The 27390-nt window shown below is 52.6% G+C and overlaps 1 protein-coding gene across 14 annotated transcripts; it reads right to left on the bottom strand.

The window, feature by feature from the left end:
• Positions 1 to 1550: 1550 nt before the first annotated feature.
• On the bottom strand, positions 1551 to 25468 carry LOC126506893 (uridine-cytidine kinase-like 1). 14 transcript variants are annotated; one of them, XM_050150854.1, is made up of 31 exons: positions 25147 to 25457; positions 23553 to 23678; positions 23156 to 23298; positions 22740 to 22868; positions 22096 to 22646; positions 21771 to 21997; positions 21601 to 21672; positions 21338 to 21514; positions 21109 to 21233; positions 20923 to 21015; positions 20679 to 20777; positions 20427 to 20597; positions 19907 to 20101; positions 19551 to 19652; positions 19130 to 19192; positions 18530 to 18628; positions 17147 to 17394; positions 7282 to 7472; positions 7088 to 7194; positions 6830 to 7000; positions 6678 to 6749; positions 5710 to 5899; positions 5566 to 5627; positions 4986 to 5002; positions 2840 to 2938; positions 2640 to 2733; positions 2465 to 2527; positions 2260 to 2382; positions 2059 to 2166; positions 1831 to 1987; positions 1551 to 1754 (listed from the first exon to the last, which is right to left on the bottom strand). In XM_050150854.1, exons 2-31 carry the CDS (start codon positions 23674 to 23676, stop codon positions 1675 to 1677), a joined length of 4152 nt encoding a protein of 1383 aa, XP_050006811.1. In that variant the 5' UTR covers positions 23677 to 23678; positions 25147 to 25457; the 3' UTR covers positions 1551 to 1674. The 14 variants fall into 14 exon arrangements, 10 of the variants coding, with proteins under 10 accessions (XP_050006811.1, XP_050006808.1, XP_050006810.1 ...); XM_050150851.1 differs by having other exon boundaries at positions 22096 to 22868; XM_050150853.1 differs by having other exon boundaries at positions 21368 to 21514; positions 22096 to 22868.
• Between the last annotated feature and the right edge of the window lie 1922 nt (positions 25469 to 27390).

The following is a 27390-nucleotide window of genomic DNA, read 5'->3' as shown; positions in this document are numbered from 1 at the left end:
TCTTATTAGTGATTCCTGCCTAATTCTGTTCATGAATTTGGCATTGAAATGGCACCTGATGTTAGCCCCTGCTGGGTCCCCTGTGGGCTGAGGCCTCATTTCCACTTTTCTGATCTAGCTGTGAATACCCCTCCTCAGTTCTGACACCTCATTTCTAAATGCTTTGTCCAGAATAAAGAATTTGTTAGTCCTGCATGCCTTTAATCCCTGCTAAGGCAGCTGGATTTTGTACACATATGTATATTGGTTTGATTTGTTCTCCGGAACCAATCATCCTGGTTGGACTTGGGTAGAACCCTCCTAGGAAGGACCTGGTTTCTATCCAGGTTCTCACAGTATTCCTAAATTCTTCCTCTGGGTAAACCTGGCTGGAAAGAATAATCTATCTTCAGTTTTCTAGCATAAAGTGCAGGAGAGCCTGGAGACATGGGATAGGCTCTACTTACCATGTTACAAGAAGGTGCTCCTGACCTCTGCTTTCGTCCTCTGTCACTAGTGCCTGGCTGCCCCTTGAACAGACCGCTCACCTTATCTCCCCACCATTGTAAGATCACCTCTACTCAGCAACTTCCCGTCCCCAACTCGTTACAAGTAGGAAAAAGGCACACACCAAACGAATAGGGCTTTTGGGGGAGCCTGTCGGGTTCCTAGCCTGTCACAGCCCATATCAAGTAGCTGTCAGTATGCACTTGTCTGTCATCTCACTGGGATAGAGTCATCATGACAGCAAGATGCCTAGCAGTTTCCAGAGAAGCTTGTCTTACCCTCTAGAGTCTAGTAGCAGCAAGGTGGGGCCAGACATGAGACTCTGGTTCTGAGAACCTGAGGCTCTGACCATCTTTAAGCTGGGTTTTCTTCCATGGCTCAGTCCTTGCCATAGCCGCCCACACCCACTAGTTTCTTCTGGTAATGTAAATGTTGGGAGGAAATGGTCACAAAGGCTGCCTCCTATATAGACACTTAGAATCTTAGGTCGCCCTGTCTCTGGGTCCGAGTCAGGTGGGTATCTGAGCTGTGTGGTTCATTTAGAGACTCTACTTATCCCCATCAGGCAATGAATGAACTTCAATCTTAAGGAAAGCAGGATGCAGGGATAAGAATACCTTGTCCCTTGGACAGAAGCTAGACCTCATTCTCAACTTCTTATGGTTTCTATTGCTGTGCAGAGACCATGACCACAGCAACTCATAAAGGAAACCATTTAATTGAGGCTGGCTTATAGTTCAGAGGTTTAGTCCCTTATCATCATGGCGGGAAACATGGCAGCGTGCAGGCAGACACGGTGCTGGAGAAGATGCTGAGAGTTCTACATCTTGTTCTGCAGGCAGCAGAAGGAACCTGTGTACTGGGCGTGGTTTGAGCATATATGAGACCTCAAAGCCCACCCCCACAATGACACTTTCCAACAAGGCCACACCTAATATTGCCACTCCCTGTGGGCTAAGCATTCAAACACATGAATCTATGGGGGTTAAACCTAATCAAACTACTACAAACACCTTGGGGAGACTGCCTCAGTGGAGCCCACCCAGAATACATTCTGCTACACCTTCATTTTTCTAAAGCTTTATTTATTTTGTAAACTGAGTATCATTGGTAACATTTTTAAATTCAAATAAGTTAATGTGTTGTCTCTGCAATCTGGATAGAAATGAGAGTAGCTCCGACTGGGAACTAACCCACAGAGGCTGTCTCTTCCTCATCACTGCCATCAGGAACCGCATCTGTCCCAAAGTAGCGATCGCCAAAATTCCCTGCAAAAAGAAATGGCCTTGTGTGACTGGGTCCTCCTAGATCATCAGCCATGCCCCTGGACTATGACAGCCTCACCGATGCCTGGGATGATACGGAAAAGGTCATTGACACGCTTGTCCACAGCTGTGGTGATAATCCTCACACGTGGAAATGCATAGGCCACAGAGTGCACACCCATCTCTGCCATGAGCAGGGATAGCAAGAAGATCTTGTCTTCGGGCACATCATGGTCCTGTGTAGCATGGGAACAGGGTAAGTTCCAACACCAAGGGAACCACCTGCAGCCCATTCAGGTCCACTTACCAGGAGCACACGTACAGCCATCATGGCTGCGGCTCCTGTGGATACTGTGCAGTCCATCAGGATCACGTGGTCATCACTAATATCCTTGGGAAGTCTTAGGTAGTGGAGCTGTAAATGGTCGTAAGGTCAGAGTAGGGCCCCACTCTCCCCATGGGCTGGACATCACTGTAACACCCTTCCCAGCCCTCCCTGGCTGGACACCTCAGGCTCCCCTGTGAGCTGGTTGGTCTGGATGAGGATAGTGCCGATGCGCACATCCTTGCACACGGCACGCAGCGCAGGCTCCATGGTTTCCCCTGCTCGCAGAATGGACACGCCGGTGATCTAGCAGGGAATAGAGGCTGAGTGGGCTGCAAGCAAGATGCCTCAGCCCACAGCCTCCTACCCCAGCAGCTACTGCCCTTACCTGCTTTCCAGCATAGCATTTCCCCACGTAGTCCTGCCCCTGTGGGGTCTGTACAGTGCAGTCCTACATAGGGAGGTGGGGTATCTATGAACAGCCAGAGCTGAGCACCCCCCCCCCATCGTAAGCCCACCAGGATGGCCGGACACCTTCCGCCCATTCTCCCACAAACCCACACCTGGAAGGGTAGGAAGGACAGTGCATGTTCAATAAGCAGCCGCATCAATCTTTTCGAGTAGAAAATGAATTCATCCCGGCTAGTCTCCTTGTCCCTGATGGTGGAATAAGGAAGCTTTAGAACAGGATGGACCAGAACCTGGGAGGGGGGAGGAGGATGACGACAGAATTGGAGGTAGCACTCCATAGGTGGGTCTTTACCTGATGATGGTGTGCATGCCTCGTACCTGTGGTGTACTCTTGAGGACACTCAGTGTCTGGGGAAGGGGATGGCACTGGTGGGCTGAGGCCAACGCAGCCCTAGAGATACAAATTGATTGGAATATTTTATCCAAAAGTCCCTTTCTAACCCAGAGGACATCTGAACATCACTGTGGGGACGGGCATGTGCAGGGTGGGAGCTGTCTGCTGGCTATGGCTGACCCAAGAAAAATGCCTTGTCCCCTAAAATGCCAGGCAAAAGTGAGAATGCTCAATTCTGAACATGGAACACACTCTCAGTGAGGCGAATGCTGGGGGGCTGAGGCATGAGGTGTCCCCTCCTAGACTCAGATAAAGTAGAGAGGTCAGACATAGGGAAGAAAGGAGCTTACTGTGGGAACAGATCTCAGCCTCCAAATGGACAGCTTGTCCCCAACTTCTCCTGGGAGCAACATGTAAGCTGTAGGGCCAAGCTCCACTCAGATCCATCCCCCAAGTAGTGTGCAGTCCCTCGGGAGGGAGGGCAAAGCAAGGAGGGCTCGGTGCCAAAGGCTACCCCACCCAAAACCCAAGCCTGGAGAGGGAAGGGCCAAGGACTTGTCAGAGGCAGGAGGGCAGGCTGGTTAGGGGGAAAGGTACAAACAGTGATCTTGGAAGGGAGGGGTCACTGAAGTACAAAGTGCAGGAGCAGTGCAGGGCGTGGGCAGCACACAGCGCGGCACAATCAGAGCTTGCTCTGCTCACATATCCCAACGCAGCTTCCTCTGCTCGCCAGGTGAAGAGCGTGTTCAGGGAGGGAACAAGGCAGGAAACAGGTTTACAAAGAGGAAAAGAACAGAGAGAAGAACACTTAGTGGGAGATCAGCCAAGCCCCTGCAGAAGGTAGCCTGTGGGCCACCAGCTGGCTGAAGACTTGAGGCAGGAGGCTGGCAGCTGTCTTGGCACTGACATCCTTGGTGCCTGAGGGGAGAGCACCACCTACACCCAGATGTTTTTCCCTTCTGCTCACCAGTAACTTCCCGGAGTTGGAGGAGACCAAGGGGGTCAGCCGCCACTTCCTTGGCTGACCAAAAAAAATGGAAAGTGGAGCTGGCTGTGCCTGGAGATTTTTCCCAGAATTGAGGCTTTGTAAGGGCCCTGGCACAGGTCTGTGGCACCCTGGTCTTGGTGAGGCCAAGTGGAGACTCATGCAAGGACAGGAAGCAGGGCTGTTTAGAAGGTTCTAGAGGCATTTCCAACACTGGCTTAGAACTCCTGGGGCATCCAGTGGGACACAGTGGCTCAACGGGCTCTTCCCAACTCTGAGGAAAGCCTGGAGGAAGGGTAGGTCCCTGGTGCTACCTATGACTCTTGCCTAGGCTTTGATCAGCAGTGGATGATAACGGCATAACAGCCTATCCCAGCTTCATGCTGCAATTGCTCCTTCTGCCTGAGTTGTGCTACAGCTTGAAGACTAAGCTAGGATAGGGCAGGGCCTAGGTGGAGAAGGCAGAGCCAAACCCTCACTCCCCACTCCCCAGGGAGAGTCAAGGGAGCCTATGGCCCATTGTACGGTTCATTTTACAAGATACATCAGCCTAGATGCACAGCCAGGCTTTATGGTCGCAGAGACATGTCAGTGTGGTCCCTGTCTTGGATCATGAATGGCAGTGCTGTTCCAGGAGAACAGCTTTGTTCTCTGTGGCTGGACCCCAAGTTAGGCTGTATGGGAAAAAAGCCTCCATGACACATCTGGCCAGGACAGGTAAAACATAACCCTGAGAAAGGCCAGGCGGTGGTGGCATGTGCCTTTAATTTCAGCATTCCAGAGGCAGAAGCAGGTGGATCTTGAGTTTGAGGCCAGCCTGGTCTAAAGTGAATTCCAGGACTACATAGAGAAAACCCATCTTGAGAAAACAAAACAATCCCCCCACCACCACCACCAAAAAAACCCAAAACCAAACAAACAGAAAAAACCTGGGGAAAAGTCCTTAATTTCTTTGTACCTTAGTGTTCTTATCTGCCTGCAGGGGAGCAGCAGCAAGGTTGCTTACCACTCTACCCCTGTGGTATGGACTGACTGACTGCTCGGCTAGGTGACAGCCGACCCGGAGTTCTATGAAGATGTTGGAAATGCCTCCAAATCTGCAGAGTTGTGGAGTCTTACCTGACGCTGAGTTCACGCTGTGGCAGCAACACAGGGAGACACAAGGGAACGGGTGATGCATCAGTGACCAGGGCAAGCAGCCAGGCTACCCCTAACCCCAGTGACAGACATCCACAGCCCCACGTGGAAATAGCAAACTACAGGAGGAGGCAGGCTTCTAAGGACCTCTGAAGTGGGGACAGGCTGGGCTGCAGCAGTAGTGCCAAGGCAGAACTAGAGCCAGACACCGCAGCACAGCCATGAACCACCTAATGCCGGCCCTGTAGCGGGAAAATATCACTTGTAGAGTGACCCACTCAGAAAGGGAAGACATGGGACTCAGTGCTGAAGCCTATAATCCTAGACTAGTGAATAGTGGTCCACCCTTGTTACTCTCAGGGCTGGCAGGGACAGGAGTGCACCCTTTCATGCATGGCCAAATCCCCTATCATAGAGGGCTGGGCCATTTAAATAAGCTTAGGAAGCAGGCTCAGAACCTGTAGGGGACAGTGGATGTGTGGGGTGGAATGCGCAGGCTGCTTTGGGGGGGGGAGGGAGACAGTAGAGAGACAGGGACTTGGGTATTATCAGGCTGACTCACCTCTTCCAGCTGGCTGTGAACGTGCTGCACAATCAGGTCAATGGCTACTGTGTTCCCGCTCCCTGGAGGGGGAGAAAGAGGATAACTCAGAAGCCTGCTGGCCCTTCTGCCCCGCTGGCAGGAAGACAAGGCTGGCAGGCTCACCTCTGGGCACTACAATGTCTGCCAGGCGCATGGTGGGCTGGATGTACTGATCGAAGGCAGGCTTGACAAACTTGTTGTACTGCTTAATGACGCCCTCAATATCCCGACCTCGCTCGCTGATGTCCCGGCGTAGCCGCCGTACCAGTCGGATGTCAGAATCTGTGTCTACAAAGATCTTCATGTCTAGGAGCTGGGTGGGGACAACAAGCCAGTGCACAGGGCTGAGGCAGGCATCAAATAGAAGAGGAGCCACAGAGCCAGAGTGGCAACATGATCAGCTCATGGTCTATGGGCCGTGATCACTGGGGTCAGCTGCCTACAGGACACCCGCTGGCCTAACCATTAGTGTAAGTAAGGGGCACTCATAGGAAGTGTGCATGAGGACGCGTGTGGGTGTGGGGCACAGATGGAGACAACTGACAAGTCAGGCAGAATTGGGACTTTGGCAGGATGATGGACGTATGACTCATTATACCTCCCATGAACACCGGAGAAGTGGGGCTTTGAGAGTTCAGGGTATGGCCTCCTCCAGTCAGCATGTGATAGGTAATCCCTGAAGGAGCCATGTGGAGATTGGGGCTGCCATGAGAAGATGGTAAGAGTCCTCTCGGCCTGAGCCAGGGTCTTGCAGCAAAGTCCCTCAAACTCACTGGCTTTAAGTCCTTGTTTGTTCCTCAACAAGGAAGAATCTCAAGAGCAGGGGAAATAGAAATATAGCTCTCAACATCCCATATTTAAGGGAACTATGGTCCCCAGAAGCCACATCCTCCTACAGTGGTCAGTTAGCTAATGGTACAGAGCAGTTGTGAATGTCTAGGAGACACCAGGAGGGTTCATCTAGAAGCATCTGATCGGGAGCAATCTGTTCAGAGAGCACAGAGCATGGAAGCCGTGGGGATGGGGCAGGGTGTGTAAAAGAACTGTTTCCAGGGATGCCTGTGGGGTGGGTGCTCCCAGCAAGCTCTCACCTCCAGCAGTGTCTTGTCAGCAAAGGCCATGATGCCCTCAAAGATGATGACATTTGCACCATATAGTGTTTTCTGCAAAGGAACCCAGGGAGTTTCAATGTTCAGCTCAGGCCCCTGCAGCCTCTGAAAGAGCCCCAAGACCATGGGCCTACCCAGTCCTTTTTCCGGCTATGGGTGGTGAAGTCATAGATGGGTATTTGGACGCTCCTGCCCTGCTTTAGTTTCTTGAGGGTCGAAATGATGAGGTCAAAATCGAAGGCATCAGGGTGATCAAAGTTGAAGTTGTTGCAGGCAGCCTGTTCCTGCTGCTGCTGTGTCAGAACCTAGGGGAGCATGATGAAGCCCTGTGACCATAGGCCCACGTTTGTAGGGGTGAAGGAGGTACTCTGGGGAGATGAGCAGGGCCTCACCTTATAGAAGGAGTCCATGGACAGCAGGACCACCCAGGGCACATCTAGCGCTTCAATGATCATCCTGGCTACGGTGGTCTTCCCAGATGCACTGCCACCTCCCAAGCCTGTAGGTGGAAGGTTACCTTGCCATTAGTTGCACTGGGCTGACCATGTAGACAGACCCCCAAGGTGCCTTCCCACACTGCTATTACCAATGGCAAAGGCCTCCTTGGACTGTGTGCCATGTTCATTGTACCATGGTGGCCGACCGGCTGTGTAGATGGTGCGTTTGCTCGTGCGAAGCAGGGGTGGCTCTGACTTGCACTGGCTGGTGGTACGCTTCCGGGGTGAGCGCCCGGTACCCACTGGTGGGAGGAGTCTGTCCAAGGACCCTGCGTTGCTGCTGTGAAGACGAATGTGCTCAGCCTCAGTCAACAGTCGTCAATCTCCCTGGTCATGCCCAAGAGGGACAGGTACAATATGGGCTCAACTGGGGAAAGTGTGCCCAAGAAATGTACCTATAGCTGGTCCAAGGAGTTAATGGGGCCACAAAACCTTAGACTGTTCACACAGCAAGGACAAGGGACAACAATGAGTGACAAGAGGGCATAGGATGGTGTATATACTATTGTGTATACACATCCTATGCCCTGTGTCATAATCCTATCCCTCTGTGGACTATGGTGGGTAGGGCCTCATGCCCAGGAAATGAATACCCAAGGGTAGGGAAGATCCCATTAAGGACTGTGCCCCTTTCCCTAACATATCCAGTCACTGCTGCCCTGGAGGATGGTTGTTGCCCCAGGAGGTGAGAGTACAATGTACTGGCCACATACCAGTGACAAGTTTTATGTTCTATGGACTTCCCTGGTCTGGCACGCCCTGGTCTGGTACCCCGTCAAGGAAAGTGGGAAAGGAAGAAGGGAGGCTAGAAGACCTATGAAGAACCCACTTTTCAGTATGACTCCTTCTGTGCTCCAAACCAGACATGTCCAGCAGCCTGTAAATGCCACCTATGTGGCTGATGTGTGTATGTGCACACACATATGCATGTTATGTGGTGGTGGTTTGAGATGGTGACCCAAGACAGAGAAAGAAAGACTAACCAAGAGTGCAAGAGGGAAATGCAACCCGAAGAAGGTTAGAGCAGATCTGTAGCTTTGTACATAGCCTACCACTCATGCTAGGTGAGCACTGAGAACCCTGCTGATATTGCAGTTAGTCTGCCTTTCTCGATGGTGCCATTTCCAGCCATGGCCTTCACATCTGAGAATGAGCAGTGGTGGGTTGAATAAAAAGGGCCCCCAGAGTCCCATAGGGAGTCAAACTATGAGGAAATGTAGCCTTGTTATAGAAAGTATGTCACTGGGTCCTTGGAGGTAGGCTTTGAGGTTTCAGAAGTTCAATCCAGGCCTATTGGCTCACTCTCTTCCCGCTGCCTGTGGATCCAGATGTAGAACTCTCAGCTACTTCTCCAGCACCATGCCTGCCCCCATGTTTCCTGCCGTGATGATAACGGACTAAATCTCTGAACTATAAGCAAGCTCCGATTAAAAGTTTTCTTTTATGAGAGTTGCTGTGGTCATGGTGTCTCTTCACAGCAGAAGAAACCTTGAGACAAGGAGCGTCTGCAGAGGCTCAATGTGCTACATCACCTTTCTAATACTTGCCGCTTTCCCTGAGGTACAGCCTGATGCAGAAGTGCTAAGAGAAGGGCTGGAGAGATGGCTCAGCGGTTAAGAGCACTGACTACTCTTCAAGAGGACCCAGGTTCAATTCCCAGCACCCACATGGCAGCTCACAATTGCCTGTAACTCCAGTTCCAGGGGACCTGACGCCCTCACACAGATACACATGCAGGTGAAACACCAGTGCACATAAAATAAAAATAAATCTTAAAAAATTAATTAATTTTAAAAAGTGCTAAGAGAACAAGACATATGCTTAACAGAGGCACTTTCTGGCCAACTGCCTGAAAGGAAATCTGGGTAGGTCACATGATCCCAGCCTCAGCTTTCAAACTTCTCAAGAGGCTCTCGGGTCAGTGGCTTCGCCTGGCATGCTGTGTCTTACCCACGTGGGGTCAAACTGAACTGGCCACTGATGATACACGGTAGTGTTTGGTGGGTGGGGGGGCTGCCTATAGAAATGGCAGGTGGATGTGCCGGTCTAGCTCCTTGTGCGATGCCTCCTACAGTGGCTGGTAAAGTCTGGAGTACCGCACGAGAAAGAACACTGTATGGAATACCAGGTAAACCTGAGGTGAATGAGGTAGATTGGCAGGTCCAGAGGGGAACAAGTATCCTGGCTAATGTACCAGGATGTGGCCCTAGACAGTTTCTTTCTACCTCTGGGATGGCCCAGTTTGGGGACAGTGAGCATCATGAAAAGAACCCATCTGTATCCAACCAGGAAAACACACTGCACCCATCCCTGGGGACAGAGACAGTAGGCCTGCTTGTTTCTATACCATCCATCTGTACCAGAGCTCAGAGAATGCGCACAGGGAATAATTAGTCAGTCTGTTAAGTTCAGCCTCACCTCCACTGCTCTGGAGACAAGTGCAGGAGCTGAGAGCATGGAGTCAGGCATAAACAACACATCTGAATACAGAGACCTGAGTCTGCCAGACAGGGGTCTTAGGGACAGATAGCATGTGAGAGACACAGGTCACGAAGGGGCATCACCTGCATCCTAACTCAGGCCTGCCTGAATGTCTCAGTCAGAAAGGGACACAACTGTAAACCCAAACAGTGAGGTCCCCAGATCCCAGACAGAGGGTAACTGGTTACTCACTTAAACATACTAATCCATCCACGTAAACAAACGGATTTGTGAAGCTTATCTACTGGGCTGTCCTTTCCAGTGGGCAAGAGCTGGGGGCCCCAGCTAAAGGAAAGAGCAGAGATTCCCTAGGGTTCCAGACTGAGTCTTGCCTTGGTTTCTAGGGGCAACATGACCACAGCATGCAGAGTAGCCCTGAGAGGCCACAGTAAACAAAAATCAAATTCAGGTCCTCTGTCTCCCCACTGGGCCTCCTCCACCTACCCCAGGGAGCTGTCCTCAGCTTTTGGGAGGAAACTACTCCAAGGCAGAGCATCTGACTTGCAAGAGGGCCAAACAATCTGATAAAACTCCTAGCACTGCCTGCCTGTAGGCTGTGCCCTGGGCATCACTGGTAAACACAAGAACACACAAAGCCAAGATATTCAGACAGAAATTGAGCAAAGGAGGTAACAGGCAGGGGTTGCTTTCCTGGTCTCCCTGATTTTCAGAGTACCAGCTTCCTTGGGGAAATTTAAGTTCCCTTGTGAAGATCCCTTCCAAGGCTTGTGCTGCTGATGGGCAGAGTGCCCAGGGGCAAGCAGATCATGGAGAACTTGGCCAGAAATCCGCCTCATGCTACGTCTGTACCTAGCCCAGCCCCCGTCCTCCTCAAAGCTAATACCTGTCTCCTGGAGCCAGAGATAAGGCATCACCCCAGTTCTCACAAAAGAGAAAGTAGCACAACATACTTCATCTCTTATCCACAGACAGACAACGGGGTTTCTGGCCTCAACAAAAGTTCATTTGTACCAACAGAATTAAGAGACACAGCAAATGCAAGACGCTACCACACCCACAACCCCAAGCCAGCCACATCTGCAGCCCTGAGCTCTGTTCAGCTCCCAGGAGTACCTGCTGGCTGGTTTGTTTTCAGATATCCATGGGCATGCATCACACAAGTCAGGAGTGGTCAGTAGCATTGGGAAGCAGGGTTCTCATCAGCAGGGACTCTGCTGCAACTCACCTGCCTTCTGCTCCAAGAGTCCAGCACCCTGAGATCCTAATGCCAGGGTAAGCTGGGGGGCTGCTCATTGCCAAGGATGCAGGTAGGTACAGAGGACTCAGAGGTGGGTGTCCCTGGACAGTGGGGTGGCCCAAGTATGTGTGGTCTAGGTGCTAGCAATGAGAGTATCACTCCCTCTTAGAACTACTGTCGTCCCCAAGGACAGCTTGGGCTTTCTGGCCACCTGAACTAGTCCTCCATGGGTAGAATCACTCCTGTGGACGGCACAGCAGAAGCGCTAGGTGGTATTGGACCCCTACCTAGGCTGGCAGCAGTAGCTTACTATATACAAGGGGTGGGGCACAGCAGCTAGGTAGCCCCAGGAGCCCTACTGCACTAAGGGAACACAATGTTAGTCTCAGAGGCCAAGGCCACATGTATAAGAGGATCATCCTGTTAGGGCTCATGTACCAGATATTAATAGTACTGAGTCTGGACTGCACAATCCCCAGGCCAGTTGGTGTGAAGCGTATTTCAGTGTTAGCCAGTACGCTCATTGGCTACTTGTGAAGGCCCACTATATTCTAGTACCTTTCCCCCAAATTTCCTGGAAGAAATACGGTTGTGCCCCAGATGCATACACAGGGAGACAAGGAAATCTGAGGCCCCTCCAGACCAGGATGAATGTCAGTGCTGAGTTGGTTGCCTCTCCCATGGCCTCAAGGTGCCTCCTACAATGATAAACAAATCTGAAACTCTACCCTAGCACACCCAAGAATAACTGTGCCACCCCCCACCTTACAGAGGCTCCAGCAAGTCCTATGGTCACCCAGGCCTCATCAGTCAGCAGGGAAACTGGCACCTTCATGCCCACAGCATAGAGAGAGAGGGAAGATTTGGTCCCAGCCTCAGCTGAAATCTTTACTGACTTAAGATCTAGTCAGAGAAGTTCTGCTGGTCTTGGAGTTCTCTTCCAGAGGTGGGTTGGCCTTACTGCAACCTCATCCTACCCAGCTGGCCTCTAGCACAAAGACGGTCTGGCAGGTACTCAGGAAAAAGGAAGTTTCCAAGGGGACTTCACACACCTGAAAAGGAGCCACTCTGGGAGCACCTTGGCGGAGTTCTTCCCACTATCTAGGTAATTCATGGCTATGTCTACATCCCTACTAGACACCTGGAGCAGGACTGGAGCCTATGTATGTTTACATGTATGTGTACGTGTTTAGAGTTGGTCCCTCCACCTCCACTCTCAGGTGGTTGGCTGGATATGGCCTAGGATTGCTCTGGGAGGCTGACGTTGTTCTGGGCAGGGATGCAGAGTCAAGGGGTCCTAGGGAATCCGTTCACAAGTTTGGCTGGCTGATCACAACAGAGAATCCTGTCATGTTCTTTGAGTACCCTATCAGGTGAGGATCACGGAGTATAAAATCAGGCCACAGGTCTATGAGAAGCTAACACTGTGCTGGTCTCAGAAAGGGAAGGACTAATTCCAGGTTTGTTACTGTTCTAACAGAATAGATCCTACACTGCTTATTGATTCACTAGCCTTGGCCCCAGAACATCAGACCCTGACCCCTGAACTTCGTCTTAACCTAGGATATACCAGGCTATCTGGCTAATAACTCTGGCCCCTGAGGTTTCCTCCTTTTAGGCCTCTATTTTAGGTCTCAGGGTTGTCTGAGGTAGGAAGTAGTGTTGGAAGCTGCTACTCAGTCTTCACTTCCCCCTGGCTACCCACGAGGTGACAGCTCTGTCAACTATGGCTCAGATGCCACCACTCACCAGGGAGTTGCTGCAGTCCTCTATCCTTATCAAGGAAATAGGGGTTACTGAGGACCTCATTGATAAGGAACCTGCATATGACGCCATCATGGAAATAGAGCTGCCTTATAATTTGCACTCCTAGGGGCTGGAGAGATGGCTCAGTGGTTAAGAGCACTGGCTGTTCTTCCAGAGGTCCTGAGTTCAATTCCCAGCAACCACATGTACAACCATCTGTACTGAAGGCCCTCTTCAGGCAGAACACTGTATACATACTAAGTAAATTTTGGGGGAGGGGAGTAATTTGAAATCCGCCTCCCTTTAAAAAAAAAAGTAATTTGCATTCTCCTATGTAAGAGAAACCAGAATCAAATGTCTACAGTGGGGTCTGCAGAGAGGAAGGCTCATCACTGACCACCAAAGGACTAAGAAAGGTCTCAAGGTTCCTCTGCCATCACTAGATCTATAATCAAGCTACCCCTTTTGGTGCTTCTATGGAAGGCCTGCAAGAGGCAGGGGATGGCTCAGAGATAGTCACCAAGGCCACAATCACAAGATAGAGCCAGGACTGGGAGATTAGAGGCTTCCACAGCCCACTTGCCACACCGTAAGTAAGCTTTCACTCACACACCTCCACCTGCATCCCAAGACTCTGGGTGGGCACCATTAGCTTCCCTCCACTCTATAATCTCAGCCCAATATCCATTTTTCCAGGGCAGTCTGTATCTTCTCAGTGTTTCCTCAGGAACCCTCGGAGGATGTGGCCATGACCTCTTTGCTTCTGGTTATATCGAGGCATTCTGAACTACAAAGTATCACAAACTCAGCCTTGTTAGACCAAACCAAGTCTTTCGGGCTACCAGTTAGAATGCCTTGGAGTGTGTGAACTAGCCGAGAATGGCCTTCTCCAAAGCACCTGCCGACCCGAAGTCGTCCGGGCTCACAATTCCCTAAGCGGTGCTCCTAGGTCCTGGAGCCGAACAGACCGAAAGTGGTGCCCCGAGCAGTTCCAAGCGCGGTCACCACCCCCTGGCGGCGGTGGCCTGGAGTTACTACTCGTGATGATCAGGCCGAGCCCTCTCCATGCTCCTGAAAGCCTCGAAAGGGCCCCCAAACATCACCACCCCATCCTACATTCACAATTACCGCTGGCCGCCAGGTGGGTGTGAGCTGGTGAGATCAAATTCGAGGAACTCAGAAGGTCGAGCACGCCCACCAGCCACCTGAGAACCTAGAGTCAAGTGCGCAAACGCTAGGGACTGAAATCCAGGCCACACAGGTCAAACAGGTTTCCACTCTCCGCGCCTCCAAAAGCTAAGGGCTCGGGCCAGTTCCGCCTTCCGTCCTGCTGGGGCCCTCCAGGCCACCTGCCACCTCCCTCTTCCCAGGCAGAGGGTTGCCGACACATGGCCCAGGAGGCCCCAAGGCTCCGAGAACTGGCTAAACCTATGCAGGAACCGCGAGGCTGTGGACACCGAGCTGCCCATCTGCGGAGGTACGGCGGAACCACCCGGGCTTCAAGAAGGGATGAAAGCCGGTGCGCTGACCCCTCCCAAGAGGCGAGCGCGGCCCCTGCCTTATCCAGGCCTGCGCCTACCGGTCCTCACACACGGTCTCAGTTTGCTCGGCTGAGCGGCCAGGCACGTCTGGGGCCACAGCAGATTGTAGGGGCGAAGGGGCAGCGTCCGCGGAGGCCGGCGGCGCAGCCATGGCGTCCCGAACCTGGCGGAGGCCAGGGAAGCGCGCAGGAAGTCTGGCACGCTACGGACTACGAACCCCACAAGGCCATGCGGCAAGCCTAGGGAAGGGCCCGGGCTTCAACACAAATTCAGCCGCACAAAAGCCCTGAAAAAAAAAAATCAATAAACATTTATTGGATACAGTAATTTTAATACATACAGTTGACGGCCCACCACCGCACCACTTCGGGCCAGGGGATGAGGATGGGGACAGATGATCACAAGGCGGGCAGGACCCAAGCTCACCTCAAAACATCTTGCAAATAATAAAACACTTTGTAGATAGAATATATATGCATGTATATCTATGGTTACAAGTGATAGCCAGAAATGCACTTGTGTAATGAGAACTGCATTAAAACCAAACCAAGGAACCCAAAGTTTAGGAGGCGCTGCAGTCAGGTATGAGGGGTGACCTGGGAAACCAGGCCTCCAGGTCAAAGGGCCTGGGTTCCACCCAGCAGGGGAACACAGGAACTACTCTCCACTCAGAACCACCATAGGGACAGGAAGGCCCAAAGTCCCCAGGAGGCACCAACATCTGCCTGTATAGGAACATAAAGTGCACCCTGGTTCTGCATGAAATATCTGCCCTTGGCACTTTTCTGTTTTTTTTTTTTTTTTTTTTTTTTTTTAGGGCAGGGCAAGCACTGAGCCAGAGGTAGATCTGTAGAGACCCTGACTTTTGCATTTTGCCAAGGACTGAGGGTTTGTTTGGGCCTCTAAGTCCAAGTCCATCATCTCCTGGAGATCTGCCACGATGGTCCCCTCTTACTGAGGGTCTGTGTAGGCTGGTGGTTATCTTTAGGCAAGAGTAGGGAGGTGGGCAAACTGATGAACCCTGCCCAGGGAGGGCCTTGCCACCTTGGAAGAGAGCTTTATGGACTAGCTTGCCAAAACCCCTTACCAGCCACCACCAGCTGGTACCTATCCAACTGCCCCCAAATCCACCTCAAAGACAAAGGAGTTAAAGTGCTAAACATCAAGTTACCAGAACCCCGAGTCCCACATCAAAGCCTACGTCTGGGCTTTGAGGCATGTCCTGGAAAACAGCCCCCAGCAAACCCAGGTACCTGAGAGGCTGGGGTGGATGGTCACACCCCACAGAAGTGTTGTGAAAGTGCACTTGGGCCCTGTTCCCTTCCACAATTGCACACCACCACCCGGAAGTCCCAGCCTACCCATTTACCCACCTCTGCGGCCACCCTCTCATCATGGCAAAGGTGTGTAGGAACTGAAGAGTCCATTAGACAACCCAGCATATAATGCCCCAGCTGCCCAGAGTCAGAGCCTTCCTAGACGTGAGTGTACAAGGATTCCATCCCAAAGCTCCCTGGCACCCCTCCCCTGAGGTTAAGGGGCAGGTGCCAGTTAGTACTATAGCTCAGCTCTACCTTCGGCACCAGGAAACCCTTAGCACCAAAACATAAAAATTTTAAGTTTTGTATAAAAAAAAATTAAAAAAGGTTGCTACTTGTCACAGCAACAAGACTGGCATCAACAACATCCAGGAGACACACGCGGGCAAATATCAAAATTCACATCATCCAGGATCAGAAACACAGGCCTCAACCCAACCCTATCCACACTGGAAAAAGCCTGTTTTCACCCCTCCAGCCTTCTTCTGGTGTGGCTCACAGAGTGGTGGGGCAGAGTCAGAAAGTAGAACCAAGGAGGCCAGATCTCTCTTCCAGGCCTTGCCCAACCTGCAGACCCTGTTATCCTCAGGGCCCCTAAAGGGGTGGGGTCCAGACTAGAGCTGAGACCCCATCTTTCACTATCCTTCAGTTTCTGTATCAAATGACTGACTGACACTAGATACTGAGGGCAGATAAAGCAGGGGGAAAAAAAAAGAGGGCTTCCACAGAACTGGGCTTATGGGCCCACCCAACATGGCAGACAAACAGTCTCTCATAGGCGCTCTTGGGCTAGAGGCTCCTTCTGGCCAGCCTCCGCTTCCCATTGTTGTGGCCCCAAGGAGGAATCCCTTAGAGTGCCAACAAGATCAGAACTAGAGGCTGAAGGTGGAGCATTCTAGTCCTTTGCTCTCAGGTTGGTAGCTACTGGTCTGGGCCTCCCTGAAGGTAGAACATACAAAGTTCTTTCCTTGCCTGGAAGGCTACATACTCCACCATGACAACGCCAGTCAGTGGGGTGAGGCCTGACACACAGCAGGGGTGACAGAGCAGGGGAACAGGCCCAGAGAGGTAGAAAACATAAGCAAGGGGTCATAAGTGGACGCAAGAGGACAGATGGGTACCCGGGTGGCTGTCAGGGCAGCATGGCAGTAGCTAGACAGGGTCTGTCCTGGGAGGTAGCTGGGAGTACTGGAGATCCAGTGTCGGGTGAATCTGAGGCCTAAGTGGTGGCAGCCAAGCTGCTCAGGTGCCTCATCAGCCCACAATTATGGGTCACCAGGAATGTCTGGGCCTTGAGGAAGTCAGAGTGGGGACCCTAATGGGCCAGAGGGAGGTGGAGATAGGGGCCATTTGGCTGTTCAAGCACACTTCATGCCCCATGGCGCCAAGGTTCTAGATTCTGCCAGGTCCAAGAATGTCCTTGTAGGGACGGCTGGGGCATCCCAGCCTATTGCACTTTTGCTGCTGCCCCTGGCACTCCCGGGGAGCCCCACCTAGCCATGTGAAGTAGCCTAAACAGGGGGAAGGACCACTTTCAGGGAGATCAGAGTGGTTTGCCAACCCTCTGGACAGATGGGGGGGGGGTGGAGGTGGAGGACAGGTCTGGAACTGGCTCCCCTAATTTGGACAAAGCTGGGCATGGTGGCTAGGCCTTGTGCACTGGGCTCACTTTTCAGGCGCCTTCCCAACTCCAGTCTTCTTCCCAGTGGAGCCTCGGGCCCCCCTGTCTCTGCCTCCTGGGGGCCAGTCATCCCTGTTAGGTGGCAGTTTAGATGCTGGCTCCTCAGAGGACCGTTCCTTGGGCTTGCGGCCCCGCTTCTTTCCTCCGGACAGACTTTTCTTCTTCTCTTTTCTAGGCATCAAGGAATCCTGGCTCCTGGGTTTAGGAGGTGGGTCAGCTGAGGTCCGAAACCAGTTCTAGGGAGAGAAAACTTGCAATCAAGACTAGGGACCTTGATCCAAAGCTACAGAACTCTTTTTTTCCATTAACTTTTTTCAAAGATTTATTTATTAAGTATACAGTGTTCTGTCTGCATATATTCCTGAATGCTAGAAAAGGGCACCACATCTCATTATATAGATGGTTGTGAATCACCATATGGTTACTGGAAATTGAACTCAGAACCTCTGTAAGAACTGCCAGTGCTCTTAACCTCTGAGCTGTCTCTCCTGCCCTAAATTTCTTTCATTATTATTTTTTTATTGTTGTGTGTGTGTCTGCATGTGGGTATGGAGGCCAGGGAGCTGGAGCTATAGACAGTTATTAGCCTCTTGACATGTGTGCTGGGAAACACTCTGGTCCTCTGGAAGAGCCAGAAATACTACTCTTAACTACTAATACATTTTTCCAATCCATTTAAATTATTTTTTGGTCAGGCATGCAACTACTAGAAGTGGCTCAAGACTGGGTTTCCCCTGCCTTGGGAGACTCCCCTCAGTGGCTAGGTACCAAGTAGGGCATTTTGCTTTTACTTTTTTCTTTAAGATTTATCACTTCATGCTCTTGACACTTCAGGGGAAGTGAACTGTATTTTGAGAGGACACCAGATTTCTCAGGGTACACCATCTGAGAATGATGTGGGAGGGTCTTCTATTTTGAGTTGATTTCATTGGTTAATAAAAAAACTGTCTTGGCCCTTTGATAGGACAGAAAATTAGGTAGGCGGAATAAACAGAACAGAATGCTGGGAGGAAGTGAGGCAATCACCATGCCTCTCCTCTCTGGTCAGATGCGATGGAGCCAGCCGCCAGGTCAGACATGCTGAATCTTTCCCGGTAAGACACCACCTCGTGGTGCTACACACATTATTAGAAATGGGTTAATCAAGATGTGAGAATTAGCTGATAAGAGGCTAGAACTAACGGGCCAGGCAGTGTTTTAAAGAATACAGTTTCCATGTTATTATTTCCGGGGCTAAGCTAGCTATGCGGGAGCCGGGCAGGACGAAAAGCAAGCCTGCCCACACCTCCTTTCTCCTGAGCCACCTGTTGTCTACAGCCCACCCCCAAGGCCAGTCTCCAGGACTAAAAGCCCAGAAGATAACTTTCATACCTCTGCATGAGTCTTAAGGATGTGGTACTTGACACCGCTCTCAGAGCTGAACTCTTTGGGACATAGCAGGCAGCGGTACTTCCCCACCAGATGGTCCCCCTGCAATGCACAGTGGTCCAGTACCCAACCTTCCGAAGATTCAAAGCACCCACATCTGGTCCAAGCCCTTATCCTGCTGCTAAAAGGTTAGGACTGGGGTCAGCTGGAGAGAAGCTCTACTGTGTCAATGGTGGGTTTAGGGATGGAAACACTACCCTGCAACAGGATTATTAAACCACAAGAGGAGGAAATAAGAGGAGGATGGGATGAGGCAAGTGCTGTAGGGAGAGGTCAAAGTCCTTTGGTGAATGTCCTCAGCTCAAGTCAAGTGTGCCTTCTGCTCAGGTCAGGATGAATACTTAAACCATATAAGGAGAATCCAGAGCTGGATTTGGAACCAAACAACTAAAGTAGGGAACAGAGAGGGATTCTGGGCCCTCTATTGAGGACCTTCTCGTCTCAAGCATGAGAGCATTTACAGTGGACAGGGTAGGGATCTGACACCTATACAGGTAAACGCTCAGTGCCCCACCCACCTGTTGGGGTAATCCCAGGACTGACCTTGCTGCAGCTGGCAAGATGGGCCTTGAGGCCGGACACACTGGAGTAGATGGCTTCACAGCACTGCAGGCAGGAGACAGCTGTGCAAGGAGCCCTCCCCCAACTCCACACAAGGGGCATCCCACCCTCAACTCCAGAGTACTATGGGGCTTCTCTGGGGGCAGGTCCCTGAAGTCCTGGATTTTGGGCAGGGTAAGTAGATGAGTCCTCTGGCTGAAGTCCCTTTTGTTGACATGGTATCTATCTATGTGAAGACTCTACAGAAACCCAGGGTCAGAGATAGGCAGGTCACACTAAATATGGTTACTTCCCAATAGGACACTCACTGTCTTAACCTCTACTGTAGCCTGAAGGGTCAAACCTAAATCCTCTATCCTGGAGCCCCAACGCCCACTCCCACTATATTCTGGTCCCAGCTTACATCATTGGGACAGTTCACATGGCCTTTCTCCTTGACTTCATTCTTCCATGCCTCCAGCAGCTGGGGGTTAAGTGTAGGGAGGCCTGGCCGAGTGTAGTTGAGCTGCAAAGCCAGGCACAGCACCAGGTGAGCTTCAGGCTGAGGCACATGTTGCTCTGACACAATGCATGTGCTTCTGCAGCAGGCTTATTGCCCCTTCACAGATGGGGTTAGGAGATGGCCAAGGTCACAAGAACATGGCTGCCACAGGGGGAATCAAATGAGGCCTGTCCTGGTCAGAGACCAAGAAGTTGGGGGAGCAATTAGGGAATGACCAAGGGCCAAGATCCTGCCCATCCCTTAGGTGGGCCACTCACCCGTGCAGTCTCAGGCACGAGGTCATCCTTCATGCGCCGTTTGGTCCAATCACGGGCCAGCTCATCCTCTGCAATCTCCTGTAGATGGAACACGGCAACCTGGGCCGACGTGCGACGGATGCGACCACTTGGGGTCCGTTCTACTCCAAGCAGGTCCCCAGACTCAGGGATTTTGTCTGTGGGCTCCTCAGGAGGCTAGAGAGCAAGGACACACAGAGGCTGGTCTAAGTCATGGAGAAGGAAGACATCTAGAGACCAGGAATTAGAGTTGGCATGAGTTGTAGGCCATTCGTGGTCTCTGCACGTACTGGGGGACCCAGGATACATGCCAGTGGTGGGAGATATAGACATACACACACACAAAAACAAGACCCTGGGGCACCAGGCTGCCATCCTTCCTCCCAGGAAACACAAGACCAAAGGCAAGGATTACATCAGAGAGCACATGAACTCACAAACACACGCATGACACAACACAGGCCATTAGAGCAAAGGACATGGCAGATTATAGGCCACTCACCGGGGCTGTGTGCTCTGAACGTACATGATAGTCATGGCCGGCCTTGGATCGGTAAGTCTTGCCACAGTGGGAACAGGGGAAGGAGGGACTGTCTACCTCACATGGTGGCTTCCCACAGCGCCGCTGATGGTACTGATAACCCATGAGGCTGGAGAAGGCGGCTCCGCAGCCCTGGGAATCCAGGTCAGAGATCAGGTAAGTAATCATCCGGGTTCCCAAGCCCTGAACTCCCACACATGGGCCAACACAGACCTCTTGGGGGCAGCGTAGCCGTCCCATCTGCTTCAGCACCTTTCGAAGCCTCTCTCGTTCCTCCTGTTCTCCCCCTTCAGAGACCTCAGCATCAGTGGGCTGGAGACAGAGCAAGCCTCAGACCTGATGCCAGCCAGGAGTTAGGGCCACAGATCCAAAATCAAGCATAGAGGAGCAGCGGTGGAATGAGAGGTCAGCAGTCAGGGCTGGACAGGGAGCGGGGGGGCGGGGTCAGGCAGCGTACCTTGGCACTGTGTTCAGCCATGGTGTGGTAGTTGAGGCCAGCCTTGGACTTGAACTGTTTCCGGCAGTGCTGGCATTTGAGAGCTTCCTGCAACTGTGGACAGGGCCTAACTATGAGAAACCCATCAGGTCAGGGCATCTTCCCTCCCAGTACCCTGGGGGGTGGCGGTGGGTGCAGGAAGCTTACCTTATGACATACTTCCATGTGCTTTTTGAGCCCCACGAGGGTCTTCCGGGTAACCACATTGCAGGTAGGGCAGACGGCCTCCCCCCGTTCATGGATGGCTCGCTGCCACTGCTCCTCAGGGCCACCTGTGAGGCAGGGCCAGGCCTCAGGCTTGTGGGGCTCCTGAGTGCCCTGTACTCCAGGGGCAGCCCCCATGCCTTTGCTACAGGATCCAGCCCACCATGGAGACCTGTCCTGGGTCCTGCCAGGCAGCCCCCACCTGGGGCTGGGTGGGCCACAGGAGCTGGTGCCTCCTTGCTGACAGTGACAGGGGTGGCCAGCACCTTCTTCCGCACTTCCTCGGAGCCTGATCCTTCTTGTTTCTTGGAGCGATGAACTCGGGCCTTGTCTTCAGCTTTGGCCAGGCCTGTGTGCACACACAATGTGGATAAGACATACAGGCTAAATACTGATAAAGTCAGTATAGAGGTCTCCAGCTGGCTGGGGTCTCACCTTTGAGCCCAAAGGTCCCTGAGATAGATGGCTGCTCCCCTGTAAATTTCTTGGGTGTTTTCTGTTTCCTTCCTGACTCAGGGGAGAGAAAACGAGTGCCAAGATTCTGGTCACCGACCTACTGAAAGCCAGAGCCCGCCACGGCAAGCCTCCCAGCGCTCTTATCTTACTGTGCTTTGTGCGCTCAGGGTCCTCCTCTGGGGGGGACGCTGGGTCTGCAGGCCGCAGCGCCTCTTTGCCCACCAAGGGCTTGCTTCCTGGCAGTAGGGAGCTGTTGTTGGGATCTGTACCCAGCTGGAAAGTCACATTCTGGCCCATGGTGGATGGGCCATACTCTCCATTTTCTGACCTTGCCTGCTTGGGCAGGATGGGGCAGGTGTCCAAACTGTCTGCAGCCCTGCAAGTGGCAGGTAAGGTGAGGTCCAGGCGAATCCAGTGGCCCTCTCACCCCCCAGGCACATCTGACAACTTACCACCCCAAATGACTTCCTGTACCTTTTCTTATTGCTGTTCTTGCCTGTAGCACGAGGTGTTTTGTTCTCAGATTTGGTCAGCAATACCATTTTGCAGGGTGGTGTGTGTCTGCTGATGGCAATAGGCCTGCTGACCGGCACTGGCTTGCTGACCACAATGGGCCTGCTGACTGGTACTGGCTTGGTGAGTGGTACAGGTTTTGTAACTGTCACAAGTTTGGTAACCGGCATGTGTTTGGTGATTGGGATGGGCTTGGTGACTGGCACAGGCCTAGAGACTGGCATGGGCCTACTGACTGTGACAGGCTTGGTGACTGGCATAGGCCTGCTGACTGTGACTGGCTTACTTATGCCAATGGGTTTGCTGACTCCCACAGGTTTGCTCACTCCGATGGGCTTGCTGACCCCAACAGGCCGGTTGATGGTGACCGGCCGGCTGACTGGGCCAGGCTTGGGGGCAGGCAGGGGATGGTCCATGTGATTCCAAATCCGGTGCTTCTCCAGCTGGGTCTTGGAGGTGAATGCGGCCTCGCAGAAGGGGCAAGGGAAGGCCAGCCTATCTGAGATAGCACCCTGGGCAGGGAGGGCAGGTGTGGGATGGGGCCCCGGGGGCCTCTGCCCAGATGCACTCCCAGGCCTCCTCTTCCCCGACCCAGAGCCCCTTACCCCTTGGCACCGCTGATAGTGGTACTTGAGCCCGTAGATGCTGGGGAACTCTAGCCAGCACCCTGAGTTTGGACACTTCACCCTTGAGTGTGCCTTGAATTCATCTTTCCACTGGTTCATCAGGGAGAGCTGGAGAGAGGAAAAGGTCAAGCTGTTGACCTGCAGCTATCCAGGCTCAAAGCTCTCCCAAACCAAATGAGCTCTTTAACCTCAAGAGCAGACCAAGAGTCAGACCTATGCCATGGACTAGTTAACATAGCCCCCTGGGATCTTGTAACAGTCATATTCAAGGGCCCTAGGCCACATGCTGAGACAACCTGGCACAGGATGTGTAGGGGGCAGAGAAGGGCAGGGCAGTGGCCTTCACAGGCTGAATAGTATGCTCCCACCCCCTCCCCCACCCGCACGGAGCTCACAGGAATATCTCGGAGGGCTTGGTTCTCAGCTTTCGGTCTCCCTTTTTTCTTCCCTTCAGTCCTGTCATTGGCTGGGTTTCCGGGATCAAAGCAGAGTGAGGCCTGGCTAGGCACTGTGTGTCCACTGTGTACCACTGGCATACCTACAGCACAAGAGACAGCAAAGTTTAGTGGCTGTGTAACACCAGCAACTCCCAAGGGGCAGCAAGCCCTGTCCGAGTCTTGGCTTACTTACACCAAGGCCCAGGGGCTATAGTTAACCCAGGCCAAGAGCCTAAGCCTCAGGCTGCCTAACAATCTCCACTCCATAAAGGTCCTCAGGATACCCAAGGAGGTAGCCTACTTTACCACCTGCTATCTGTATCCTCTAGAATTGATTTCTGCCCTAGCTCCTCACCCAGCTTTGGTGGGTCCTGCAACATGGGAAGCTGGACCTCCTTCCGGCTGCCACCCTTTCCAGATCCACTTTTGCTGGACCCTTGAAGCCGGCGGCCTCCTCCAACACAGAAGGATTCAGTCATTTCTGTAAAGCAAGCGCACAGACCTATGAGCTGAATGGACCCAACCCAGGACTTTACTGGGGCCATCCTAGATGCCCACACGGGGACTCTAGCCCTGGCCTTCTTTATATGTCACATCAAAAAGCAAGTACTGGGGGCGTCTAACTAAGGGAAGGGGTTTGCGCAGACAAGGTCTCTCCAGATAACTCAGAAGGCATGAGCGCTGCGCCGTGGAAAGAGTCGAGACTCTCACTACATTGGATACACTCGCCGCACCCTCACCTAGACACAGGGCCATACTGTGTTTGGAAAGGGCCTATACGATAGGAGGGAGGCTAATAATATCCCTCTCGGGGGACAATCAACACAGTAATGGTTGCTGGCTCAAAAGCAGCCATGCCATGATGCCTTATGGACACCTTCTCCTCAGCGCCCTGGCCCCTGCCCATTCACACATCATGTGATACTAACGTACCCAGATGGGCACCCTAAAAGACCTCTCTATGGACACAGAAGCAGCCAACGTGGGTGTTGAAGGCCCGCTTCCCCACCACGTGCAACCCATCTCTCTGGTGGGCAAAGTTAAGACTCACTGGAGCTCCATTTTGGTCTCCATGCTTGCTGAGCCATCCCTACCTGCCTGTCTTCTCAGCCTTCTGTGTAGTCAGGGCTCCTCCACCCAGATGATGGCACTGGTTCTGATCCTAAGCCACCACAGGCCTGCTGTTCGTTCTCAACATCTAAGTTCCTTGCCTAGGAACCCACTTCAGCTAAACGAGTTATGGTCAACACTGGCCCAAGCTCCAGAGCCTGCTGAAGTCACAGAACATGCCCGCGGGGCGAGGGGGTGGGAGGCATCTCACACCCCCTACCCCCGCTCAGATGTCCCAACCAACCCTGGAACATCTCAAACCCTGAAAACTGAGGTGGGGGCGCTCAGCATAGCCTTGTGGAGGCCTCTGGGAGGCACCCAAAGCCACAGAAGGGGGCGGTACCAAAGAGCAAGGTTCAAGCAGGTGAGCCCTCTCCTGACAGTTTTTGATTAACTCAAATCAGAGGGGATGTATAGGGCTGCTATATCCAGGAGCGCTCAGGTTAGAGGTCAGGACAGTCACTGTCCACTGCCAAGGACAACACCCCATCCTGGGCCTAGGCAGGAGGGAAGAGAGGGTCTTAAATCAACCAAAGTTCTCTGAGTGTCCTCGTTTTGTAGCTTCAGAAGGAAACGAGTCATTCAGAATCCTGGTAACATTTAAGGCCAAGGGTAAAGAGCGTGCTGCACCCTTCCAGTCCTTCAGTGCCTGAGCAGAGATCAGAGTTAGGGGTGAGGCACGGTGGCCAGAGAAGGGAAAAAAAATCCCTCCACCACCTGGGGTCCCCAGGTTCTCGCTTGTAACCTGCAGGGAATAGGGCGCCGCCGCCGACTCAGGCCACTCGCCTAGCCTGGCGAGCGCTGCCAAGAGGAGCACCTGAAGGCCCGTGGCCACCCACCTGTCACCTGAGGCCGGACACGGACGGCAGCCTGGCCCGGAAGCGCCGACCGCGGGGGGGCGAAGGCAGTGAACCAAAATGGCGACTTTTTCTGGAGAAGGAGGAGGCGGGAGGACGGCGCCGGCGCGGGGAGCGGGGCGCGGCGCGGGTCCGGGCGCGGCGGGGAGGCGGGCTGGGCACACAGCTGGTGCGGGGCGCAGGGTGGCGCCGGGGCCGCGTTGGGGCGAGCAGGGCCGGCGCTTACCTGCAGCGCCCAAAGGGTGCCGCCGGGCCAGGCCGGAGCCGGAGCCGAAGCCGGGGCCGGGGCCGGGGCGCGGGGCGCGGGGCGCGGGCGCGGGGTCCGGGCGGCGCACACTGCGCGCCGTGCTGCGCACATGCGCGCTCCCGCCCCTCCCACCTTTGACAGTTTTACTGCGGGGGGGGGGGGGGGAAGGGGCGAACTCTCGCGGTATTCACGAGGCAGCCGCTGCGGGGAAGGGGCCAGTGGGGCCTGCCTGATCCTCGAGGCTTAGGCTGTGAGCTCAGAAGCTTTGGTGGTACTTGTCTCCAGGACCAAGAGGCCTGCCACGCGTGCCTAGGGCAGGAGTCGCTTTGTTGACAATCCTGTAAACTGAGGCCTGTCAGGAACTCTCTGGTTGCACTAGTTGAAGTCGGTCTATGAAGGAAGGTTGCTCTTCTAAGACCTCCATAGACTGTCAGGCTGTGCCCCAGCCTCTATCTGTCCCTGTGGCCACCTTAGTAATCTACACACTGTAAAATCATTGGACTTTATTGGAATTACTGGCTATTGAATCAACTCCCATCATTATAACAGTGGTCCTAGAACAATGGCCAATACCTAGCTTCTCTGGCCCAGAGCCTGGGCTGCGAGTGTGAGATCTGGGAGTAATGACTCTCCAACCCACAGGATTTGTTTATAAATAAATAAATCAGAGAGAAATAAATTCTCCTTTGGCAGACTGGGGAAGGGAAGCTCTAATAAGAGATGAGCTATCGCTTGTTCACAGCCTCCATCTCCTAGTGAGGAACTTAGCATTCAGGACGGAAGAGAGGAAAACTGGGCTTTTATTTGGTAACCACAGTATCATTGTTCTGGTCCCCTCTGTTTTTTTGAAACAGTGTCTCCCTGTGTAGCCCCTGGCTAGCCTGGAACTCACTTTGTAAACAAGGCTTGCATCAAATTCAAAGATCTGCCTGCTACTGCCTCCCGCATGCTGGGATTAAAGGCACTTGCCATCTCTTGCCATTTCACCAGGGTATGGAACATCAGAGTGTTGATGGGGTCAGCGTGCAGACCAGGGTACATTCAAGGTCATCAGCTTTCCCTGTATAAATCTGAGTGTTCACAAGTGTGATATGCCAGTACTCACAGATTAGTATGTGTCTAAGTGACCATGTGTGTCAGGTGGCAGTCGTGTGTAGGCATCATAATGCCATGATATATCTGCATGTCTCCTTCTAGGTAAAGCTGATGCTCCCCTGTGTTTAGTATTCAGGGCACTAGATGTCAGGGTGTGTGGGGTGTGTATAATATATCCAGGCTATGAACATCCATGTGTAACTATGTGTCAGGATTTAAAGGGCTGATTTTTAAACATTTGTGTGTGTTGTGTGTGTGTGTGTGTGTGTGTGTGTGTGTGTGCGCACAGAGGCCAGAAGAGGACATCAGATACCCTGAAGTTAGAGTTACAGGCAATTGTGAGCTGCCTGAAGCAGATGCTGGGAACTCAACCACTGCAAGAGCAGCAAGTGCTTTTAACCACTGTGTTATCTCTCCAGTCCCAGCTCGCTGTAACTGACTTTTGTGTGTATCTAGGTGCCAAGTCATTCTGCACCATAGTGTGCTTATTTGCATCACGTGGTATACTATGTCTTGTGTGTTTGTGTTAGTGGGGGATTATGCATTAGTATCTGTGTCCTTGAGTAAGTATATCTGTGCATATGGGGATGTTATAAATCTTTGTAGGTATCATTGTGACCAAATATGCAAATGTGAACCAGGCGGTGGTGGCATGTGCCTTTAATCCCAGCACTCGGGACGCAGAGACCAACCTGGCCTACAGACCTAGTGCCAGAACAGGCTCCAAAGCTGCACAGAGAAACACCGTCTCGAAAAAAAAAAAAAAAAAAAACAAAGAAAGATGAAAGTGTGCTTGTATGTATTCAGGCATGTCTGCGAGCTGTGGTGTCACTGTGTTTGTGGCTCATGCCTCTGTGTTCCTATTTTCATGTCTGATCATTGTG

The sequence above is a fragment of the Alexandromys fortis genome, unplaced genomic scaffold (genome assembly GCF_014885135.2).
Source record: "Alexandromys fortis isolate MF-2015 unplaced genomic scaffold, M_Fortis_MF-2015_v1.1 scaffold_27, whole genome shotgun sequence".
Classification (NCBI taxonomy): Eukaryota; Metazoa; Chordata; class Mammalia; order Rodentia; family Cricetidae; genus Alexandromys; species Alexandromys fortis.
Note: the sequence above shows the minus strand (reverse complement) of the source record. Positions and strands in the feature narration are given on the sequence as shown.

What these genes read in the sequence shown, in the direction of transcription:
- LOC126506893 (XM_050150851.1), bottom strand. Translation starts at nt 23,676, where the DNA reads ATGACTGAATCCTTCTGTGTTGGAGGAGGCCGCCGGCTTCAAGGGTCC. An exon ending in ACATGGAAGTATGTCATAAG is followed by an intron (nt 21,016 to 21,108) that starts GTAAGCTTCCTG and finishes CCCTGTCCACAG; the next exon opens with TTGCAGGAAGCTCTCAAATG. An exon ending in TCGTGCCTGAGACTGCACGG is followed by an intron (nt 19,653 to 19,906) that starts GTGAGTGGCCCA and finishes CTGGCTTTGCAG; the next exon opens with CTCAACTACACTCGGCCAGG.